This window comes from Antennarius striatus, chromosome 17, assembly GCF_040054535.1.
Source record: "Antennarius striatus isolate MH-2024 chromosome 17, ASM4005453v1, whole genome shotgun sequence".
Classification (NCBI taxonomy): domain Eukaryota; kingdom Metazoa; phylum Chordata; class Actinopteri; order Lophiiformes; family Antennariidae; genus Antennarius; species Antennarius striatus.
This window is the reverse complement of record NC_090792.1, coordinates 16,941,597-16,951,409: the sequence shown is the minus strand read 5'-3', so window position 1 is coordinate 16,951,409 and position 9,813 is coordinate 16,941,597. Positions and strand designations below refer to the sequence as shown.

At 36.9% G+C, this 9,813-nt stretch overlaps 2 protein-coding genes across 2 annotated transcripts; one reads left to right on the top strand and one right to left on the bottom strand.

Moving 5' to 3' along the window:
* Window positions 1–73: 73 nt before the first annotated feature.
* pacc1 (proton activated chloride channel 1) lies at window positions 74–7,372 on the bottom strand. The gene is made up of 9 exons (XM_068338800.1): window positions 7,250–7,372; window positions 6,217–6,315; window positions 5,350–5,449; window positions 4,983–5,192; window positions 2,592–2,746; window positions 2,340–2,482; window positions 2,032–2,173; window positions 1,384–1,491; window positions 74–1,290 (listed from the first exon to the last, which is right to left on the bottom strand). The coding sequence occupies exons 2-9, from the start codon at window positions 6,250–6,252 to the stop codon at window positions 1,123–1,125; spliced, it is 1,062 nt and encodes a 353-aa protein (XP_068194901.1). The 5' UTR covers window positions 6,253–6,315; window positions 7,250–7,372; the 3' UTR covers window positions 74–1,122.
* nenf (neudesin neurotrophic factor) lies at window positions 7,116–9,185 on the top strand. Its single transcript, XM_068338801.1, has 4 exons — window positions 7,116–7,311; window positions 7,404–7,464; window positions 7,647–7,750; window positions 8,829–9,185. Exons 1-4 carry the CDS (start codon window positions 7,171–7,173, stop codon window positions 9,003–9,005), a joined length of 483 nt encoding a protein of 160 aa, XP_068194902.1. The 5' UTR covers window positions 7,116–7,170; the 3' UTR covers window positions 9,006–9,185.
* The last annotated feature ends 628 nt before the right edge of the window (window positions 9,186–9,813 follow it).

The window sequence follows — 9,813 nt, the reverse complement described above, 5'->3', positions numbered from 1 at the left end:
TGTAGGTGTTGTATGTACAAACATGCATGGCTGCATGTTACTTAAAGAAAAGCCTCACAAAGATTTGTAAATGCATTAATTTTATTAATATGAAAGTGGCTCCAGCATTTGATTTCTTAATCTACACAATGTTTTGTCAAAGCACATATCATAATTTCAGTATATCTATTTTTTAATTTTGTATGACATGAGATGACATGATTCTGGTTATTGGTAAACAAAAAGATTCTTGCAGATAACTAAACAGTTTAGTGTCATTTTAACATGATAGAAGCTAATCTTGTACAGACATGATGCTTCAGACAGAACTTACAAAAAAAATCTAAATGTAACTAATTCAATGATAATGTTTGAATGGATCTCCAATACACTTTGTAAAATTCATGAAGAAAAATTTATTTTTATTTTCTAAATTTGTGAATAATAAAAGTGAGTTACAATAATGAATGACAACAAGAATAAAGCGTCATTTCAAGTAATTGTCTCAATATCCAAGAAAAGACTGAAACATATTTACATATCTCTAAAGTGAAATAAAATCAGTGGTGAGACAACATTCAGCTTCGACAGACTTAGCCTAAATACTGCAAAAATAACAATGTGGTAGTTGCAGTTATAAAGCTTTGTGATATTTCATTGAATACAGTGAACACTAACATTTAATACTCTACAATATTCCCTTTAGAATAATATTATACACTAATCAAATAAAACCTGCAACATACTGACCAAAGTTCACATTTTCCCAGATTTGAACCTGAAACAGCCATAGCTTCAAACATTCTTGAAAAGTTTTTCAACAAATAAAGTGTCTTTAATATTTCTTTTGCATGCCTACAAAACTATTTCAATGAATATGTGAGGGGGGAAAATGATCAAACACTACTGGAAATTAGTAAAATTTCACTGAATTCTTATCAAACTGGCCAGTTTTCAGTGAGGACACGACGCATTATCTAAAAGATAAACATCCTCTACCATCAATAAATCTTATTCATACATTATACATTCATACATACATTACTTTCACTGATTTCAATGTACGGTCCTCAGAGATACACAACCCTGACAAACATTTAATCTGACTTTTATCAGATCAAAATGTTTGTCAGAACATGTCATTCATTCATCAGTTATCTGGTTCAGTTCTCGGGCTTTATTCCTTAACTGCCTTTTGCGCATCCTGATTATCCAAGCAATAGCAAGATTAGCAAAGTTAGCAGCCTTGAAGAGAGCTAAGAAGAACCCACAGAGGATGCCTAGAGAGTTCCAGGGATTTGCAGTCACTATCTGTTTGGAAATAAGAACAAGTTGTGTTAAATCCAATACACTGAGGTGGACCAGTTAGAAACTAATAGGTAATAAATTGTCTGGGGAACGCACCAATCTGATTTCTTGCATAAATGGATCCCGCCATTCAAAGACAGCAAAAAAGAGTTGATTTGGTTTCTCTGACTCAGGCCTCTTGTCGTTGAATTTTACCACAGAAGACTGGAAGAAACAAGACAAATGAATAAATTAATGTTCATAAAATCAATTTTCCATATTTATGTACTGTACTGTTCAAACCAAAATTATTCAACTCCTGTTGTACACTGGATTTATTGGCAAATATTTACAATTTAACAGATGTTAGTGTTAACCAAATCAAACCATTTCAAATCAAAACATTCATTCATTCATTTTCTGTCGTTTCATCCGCCGTAGTGGATGAAGCGGCAGAAAAAATTCCCTTCTGCAAAAATTCCCTTCAGAAAAAATTCCCTTCTGCAAAAATAAAATTGGACTTGAGACAATTAATTTTTGAAACGAGTCCCTCATTGGTTGGTAGCTATGAATCATACTTTACACAATCAAAAGAAGAGCCATCTGAAATAACTTGTGGAACCAGTATAGGCATCTATGAGGCTGCATCATTCTGATCAACAATGGTTCAGGTGAAGTTTGGAAATAGAAGTAAAATGAAGTGGATTGTAACCCACAATCCACTTCAAAATTAGATAATAGAGATGAACTGGCAAAGGCACAAACCTCTTGTTTAAACTCAACGGCTTCGTTTATTTTCCCAGATGTCGTGACGAGAGTCATCTTGACCCAGGTTCTGAATCCTCCAGAGAAGGTAAACTTTGAGTAATTGCGCTCACATTCCCTCATAAACGTTGACTTATTTTCACTAGAGTCAGAAAACACAGGATACATGAATTAGAACGACGTTGTCAGGCAGCATCAAAAAGCTTTTGTTCTTAATCTCTCTGTACATGATTTAATTTATCACATACCAAAGTCTGTGTAACAACAATCACACCTCTCACAATAAATACTGTACTTGTTCTTATTACCTGTCAGTCAAGTCACTAAATCTGGCAAAAAGCATGTAAGTAATAGCACTGAAATCCTCTTCGGTTTCATTTTGACTGAACTGTATGAAGATAAGCTCCTTCCTTCGGACGTCAGTCGGGCCACGGATAACCAGAGCTTTTTTCTGTGAAGGAACAGTGACTTTACTTACTGTAATTTTCTTTAAAACACAAACATGAAACAGTTCACATTTTTGTCAATGAAATCAACAGCTGAATAATTTTATGGCTGACCTCTTTTTCGCTGGTAAATGGTCCTAAGTAAGTCACTTCGTCAATAACACAGTCCCCTTTCTGTGGTTTGCCGGGGTCCACTAAAGGTGGGATGTTGCCATGGTAGTAATGGTTACAGCTCAACAGCTCAGCATTTCCAGGATACAAAGCAATACCTGTACAAAAGAGAATAATACGTTATTATTATTAGAATTATTATGTGCAACCACTTTAAATGTAAGCAATGTTCATGTTCAAATTGCCCCTATACAATGGATATCATAACATGACTAAAATTCATAACAATATAAACTTTTATCTCTATTGATGTCAAAAAATACTTTTACTAGAATATATAAATAAAATACAAAACATCAAAACATGCACTGTGGGTAACAAGAGATACGAATAAAACACCAAAAAAAAAAAAACAACTTTAGTAAGATCAGTCAATACTCTGATGCTATATGGGTAATCTGAAAAGGTAGTTAGCTTTTTGTTAGCATAGTTAACAAGCGCAAACTTTCTGGATGTCAAGTCAATAACAGCTATTGAAAATCTTCTTCTTTTCATTTCGGCTTTTCCATAAACCTCCTCTTTGGTCTTCCTCTAGACCTCCTGCCTGGCAGTTCAAAACTCAGCATCCGTCTACCAATAGATTCACCACTTCTCCTCCGGACATGTCCAAACTATCTCAGTCTGGCCTCTCTGACTTTATCTCCAAAACCTCTAACATGTGCTGTCCCTCTGATGTACTCATTCCTGATCCTATCCTTCCTGGTCACTCCCAAAGAGACCCTCAGCATCTTCATCTCTGCTACCTCCAGCTCTGTCTCCTGTCTTTTCCTCAGTGACTATTGAAAATAAATTCATCAAATCATGCAGGGCTAATATTGATTTGATGATTTTATTACTTGTTATTCTAATGCATTTTATACTGACAGTCTTAGCTTGGTAACCGTGTCTGATCAGTTTCTCTTGTAAAGTAGGTCATGTGACCTGTTGTATGTGATCTGAGCAGGCCGCCAGTGTCTAATTACGGCCTTCTGACTATGACAGCAGCAGTTTGCTCATTTTAAAGTAGTTGATTCTGTAATGACCAGTTCATAAAGATCATTCACACGACATAATTATTGATAATTATATCAATATTATATAATTATGACATAATATGGGGCATGGACCAAAGTTCTGGCATATTAGAGGGTAGCTGGAGAGGTTCCTGTTCACATCCTGAGCACTGATGAGGTGCCCTTGAGCAAGACCCCGGACCCCACATGCTGCTCCAGGGGCCCTGTTACGTGACAGGCCATCCCTCCATTTACGTGCAAGTCTTTAGGCTTAGTCTTTAGTGAACTTAAAAAAGCAGCCACATTGGCAGTGAATTGCACACAATTTAACAAGCAAAAGTAAATAGTATTCCACGTGATGTAATGATGTTGTCACTTATTACTCTGACTACATAAATTATTCTGTTTACATCCAGAAAAAAGTTATCTTGTCAGCTAGCCTTACAAAAAGCCAGCTGGATATCATTCAATTGGCATGATGCTCAGGTGAGCTGGTCACATCAAATCGTCTGTAGGTGTGTGTGAGCGTGAATATTTGTCTTTCATGTGACCCTGCAATGAGCTGGCGTCTTATCTAGGGTGCTTCGGGTAATACGACCCCTGATTGTATGCTAATCTAGCCTAACCACACATATTAATACCATTACTTTGGCTATAAATTAAGCTTTTAACTTATTTGACTAAAGTTGCGATCAGAATAAAAAGGGTTCAAGACAGATCATCTAAACTCAAGACTTGAATATTAAAGTAAAATGCTAATCTGCTTAATGAGCGTGACGGGTGACATCTTTTTGCAGGCTCACCAAGTGGAATATTTCATGTGATGGAAATGACGACTCATCTGCAGGTGAGGTAAACAAGCCTTAATTCTGGAACTATCTCTCATTTTCCATTAGCTCAGCCTAAATCTGTTGACTGATTTAAAAAAAACATTTAAAAACCCACTTTTTAAAACTCTTTTTTTTTAATCATTTCTTTGATTGTCTTGCGTTCTGTTTGTTTGTGTGTTTGTGTAATGCATGTGCTGCAATTTGCATATGCTGCGGTTTTCTTTTTACTTATGGAAAACATATTGTATTTATCCATTTATTAATAATGAATTGAATGAATAATGAATTAAAAATTCATTTTTTAAAATCCTGACACATATACCAGTGTGCTTAATAAGTACTTTTAAATTTAAGAGTTAATTCTTCAAATATTTTGGTTGTTTTGGCTTTTTTTTTTTTTTAACTTATCCTGACCATTTTTAACTAAAAGAAAAACATGAAAATTTTCCCAGCACTGCTATGCAGCTGTTAACATTCATGGCATAAGAATAATCTATGTTATTTCTGCAAACCTGGGGGTGGAAAAATGTCAAACTCTTTGTAGATGACGGACATGACGGGATTGTTGAGTTTCTCCAAAAAGTCCGAGATGGTCTGGTAGGCGACGAACGCCGCCACTGCAGTCAGCACCAGGTAGATGTTGATGAGCACCGCCGTGAAGACATTCTTCAGACAGGTCTTACTGACTCTCATGGATGGCAAGCTTCCCTTAACTTCATCCTCTGTAATGAAATGTGCAGAGAACAATACCAGGTTATTGCTTCTGCGGTTTTACCACAGAACAAACTACTTCATTAAAATGTAGAGACGATATAAACGCAATAAAATTCATCATGTGAAGCGTCTATAAAAGCATTTTGCTGCTTTGTTCTAGCTTACCTTTTGAGATGATGGAGCCCTCTGGATCTTCACATCCACCACCGAATAAGCCTGATGAATGCTTGTCACCTTTATCATCATCTTCGTCATCGTCATTGAACTGTGAATTTGAGAAAAGGATAAAAATTATTGGATGAAGCAGTTGACATAATAAGACAGTTGTGTTGTTTTGTTACGGTAGCTGGTTGTTTCCAGGAACACTTCCCTGTACCTACAGGTCTTTATTTATCTTGGAATACTGCATAACTAACATTCGACATGACATGCAGTCAACGATGTGAAAACAATCCTTAAGAAAGATTATAATGAATAAATGCGTTAGAAATCATTTCTGTCTGACATATTAAGAATATGAACTGAATAAGTGAATTCATCACTTTATTTAAATAACTAGGCTACATGAGAGTTAATTCTAACATAACAACGCAGTTGTTGTCACTTTGCATGCTTACAAAAATTATACTGAACGAGAGAAAAAATATGAATAAACAAACTTTGCTGGAGTTTCAGAGTAAGAGATAATGAACCTTCAATGCCTGTTTACTTCTAGTTAATATAGAAGTCATACAGATGTCTGCGCGTTGGTCTAAATGGGGTTTTTAAAGGTAATATACAGTATTTACGGAATTATTGTTTGCATCTAGAAATCAGGGTGATCAGGTTGATTCAATTGACCACGCAGATGCGTGAAGCATGAGGTTTGCGGTAAAAGGAAACCCGCAGCCCGTCAGATGGACAGTCACATGATGTCAGACAGTGAGCCGACACTCCGTGTCCCGTGGAAAGGTGATCCTCACCGCACTATTACCTGGATATGACCGAATAAAACACGAACATAATCCACACTGCATGGTAAAGTTGTCTCACCTCTTTGTATGGTTCGGATTGGTCTTTCCTGAGCATTCCTGTTGCGCCTCTGTCAGTGGCCAAAACAAGCGTGGAACCGTCGTGTTATTTGCGTGAAGTCTGAAAATAAACGACTTTCAGTAACAGGCGCATTTTTAAAAAAAGAAAACATAAACAGCCCCCGGTCCGTGGTGGCGTTCTGCACACTGTAGGGAGACGCGCTGTTCACCCGTGAAGGTTTGATCTAGATAATAATGGCCCATCCCAGAATTAAGAGGCGCTTCACAGAAAACTCTGAACAGTCCTCATCCTGTTCCCTTACTTCCTTCCCTCAGCGGTGCCGCCTTTAAGTGCTGCTCGGAGATTTCTATGTTCCAGCGGAACCGAAGTTTTTCAAGAACATTTAACTTTCCGCCAATACATGTTTCCTCCTCAGAAAGCTGTAGGTGTAATAGATGTCATTATCCCTATAAATCCGTTCCCTTATATCTCCATCGCGTTTAATTTCAGAAGTATATTAATATAGATTTTTTTTTTAAATTTGCAAAATTAGCAAAAAAAAATTAAAATAAAAGGTAACCTAACTTTGCGAGCAAAGTTATATTTCAAACACAAGCTCAAAACTATCATCTAACTGCGTAAGAAAGTGAACATTTACCTTAATGTCACTCAATTATTTTGAAAATGAGGAAGCCATTGCATTTAAGTTCTAAAAAAAACTCAATTGCTTTGGTATATCAAACATGTCTTTTTAAATGTCCAACCATTAACCACACTATTAACCACATTAAATATTAATATTTAATAGTCAAATTAACATAATGCAAAATACTGTACAGTACTGTACAACATTTTGAAGTAAAGATTCCGTAAATTCCGTCAGTCTCAAACGCCGCACTCCACCCCGTGGAGCGGTGAACAGGAACAAGGCTGGGAGAGTTTCCTCTCGTCACTCGACTTAGTAGCGATCCTACCATGGCAACAGCGCGACTCTGTGTCCTCTTTGTGTCTTTTTCTGTAACTTTAGCGGAAGATATGAAATTAAAATACAAACCATCCACCAAACCCGTCCGTTTATTCACAGAAGAGGAACTGAACAGATACGACGGCAGCGAGGTAGCGTTGATGTGGATCTGTGACCATCATGAATGGTGGTGCCTTCAATGTCCGATCCGTCATAACGTTTGTTTCTTCCCCATCTGTCTCAGGAGGGCCAGCCTATTTACATGGCAGTCAAAGGCGTGGTGTTTGATGTCACCAAGGGAAAAGGTCAAAAATGTCAAATTGCAACACATTTGTGGCATTATTTTTTATTTGACATTTTTTTCCCCACTGGAAAGTTTTGACCTAACAGAAACGCTAACACTGGGTCAAGTGTCTTTTCATTCATAAACCACAGATCCTGATTATTTGCACTGTTCTAAAGTGATATTTTATTTTAATTCCTCCAGAGTTCTATGGTAAAGATGCTCCATACAACGCCCTGGTAGGTAAAGACTCCACACGGGCTGTGGCTAAGATGTCCCTGGACCCAGAAGACCTGACATCAGATACTGTAAGCGGAGAGAGGACGTGTACAATTAAATGTTTCACCCACCTAATTGTATGAACTACAGGGGTGGGGACTGTCCCATGGGTGGGGCGCACTGATCCCTGACCCCAGAGTGTCTGACACAAAGCAGCACTGTGGTGTCGATTTCACATAAAGGCCTTAAACCTGTAGGATTTAATATTTCCTGCTTTTGCAGCAAAAATTTTTTTGTTAAAGTATACAATCAAAATATGATGTAAATGATGTAAACAAAAACTAAATATATATTTGGCTGGATAATCTAGCAAAATTCTACAAATAGGAGTTTTTGTGTGTGGATACAGGGTATCTAGAAAAAGCTGGTAACACTTCTGTGGAAGTTTTGTGGTTGGATTGGATTGGTCAAAGGCCAAAAAAAAAGAATATAAATAATTGATCCCAGATGCTCCCACAGCTAATAAATCTTTTTATTTTACTATTTATTCTCATTTCGACTTTATTCGACATTTTGTTCGCGCCACAACAATATAAAAATATCAAAATAACTAGTTGATTCAGAGATTATAAACCTTCCCCAAGATGTTCCAGCTTCAGAGATGTTTAAAGGAATTAGCATCAGTAATACAGGATCTCTGAGGGACTTTAAAGGTTAGTGTGAGTGGCTTTGAGTCACTGAGTTGTGTAAATATGCTGAGTGGTAAACATGACGCTGTCAGGTCTTCCTTGCAGCAGAGCTGTTGATCTAAAGCTTATGCGCACAATATTTAGGCTAATGTAAGGAATAGATGTAGAATTTATTTATCTAAATGAACACTTATCAAATACTGCTAGAAGCAGTATTTATAGTCACTGCTGGGCAGAAACATTTATTGTTGTGGTTTAGCCTTACATATTAAATAACAGTGAATGTAATTATCAAGTCAAATTCATTTTATTTATGTAGCACTAAAGTACAAATACCATTTACTTCAAAGGTTTTTGTGCTTTGGTCATAAATGTTCTTCAGAAATGAGATTTTGTTTTTGCGGTGTGGTTCTCTTATTATTTCACGTGAGTTTCATACAATGTGTTTTATGATGGATTCCCATCTTTACATCTACAGACGGGCCTCACTGAGGAGCAGCTGGAGTCTCTGGATGATGTATTTGAAGGCACGTACAAAAAGAAGTATCCCATCGTGGGTTACACAGCATCACGCATCCTCAACCAGGACGGAAGTCCCAACAAGAACTTCAAGCCAGAAGACCAGCTTCATTTTCAAATCAGAGATGAGTTTTAATCTCACTTCTATGTGAAAGGTAGTTTTTATAAAAGTTTTGTTTTTTATTTTGCAGTTTCCTCCACTCAATGAGAGAATGTAGAGTGACAAAGTAGAAGCATTTTTAAAATTCATATTCAACTTCAACTGTGTGCATATCCGTCCATGTTCCACATTTAAATACTAGTTTTTATATTTTTATATATTATGTCAAGATTAAAACTTTTTTGAATATGAATTTGTGTCTGTTTTTTCTTAAGTTAAATTACTTGTGTTCATCGTTCCTGCATGGTGAAGACCACATATTAAAACTTATGTTAAAATAAGCAGGTGGCATATTTGGATGCCGTACTGTCTGTCAGAGGAATAGGAACAACTCATTGAACTACTAACTTTAAAGACTCCTACTAATGCCCTTAAATTTGGAATAAAGAGACCAACTGGTATTTGGCTTCGTTGCTCATTAAGAGAATATAATCTCGCATCAAATCTCTGACTCGTCCATTAACTCATTTCTGTATACTGACAGTGGGTAGCGCTGTTTCCTCACAGCAAGGGATGTGTCTGCGTGGGTTCCCACTGGGTTCTCCGGCTGCCTCCTACAAATAAAAACGTTCAGTCGAGGTGAATCGCTGACCTACCTAAGTGTGTAAGTGTGACTGGTCTGTCTCTGTCTGGCCCTGTGATAAACTGGCAACTTCTGCAGGATAAACCCCGCCTTCTGCTCAAAGTCATCTTGGTTAGGGTTCCACCCCCTGTAACCTAGGAGGATGAATGTTGCAGGAAATGAATGATTTCAGTATAAAATGTCATCATTAAATGACATCAT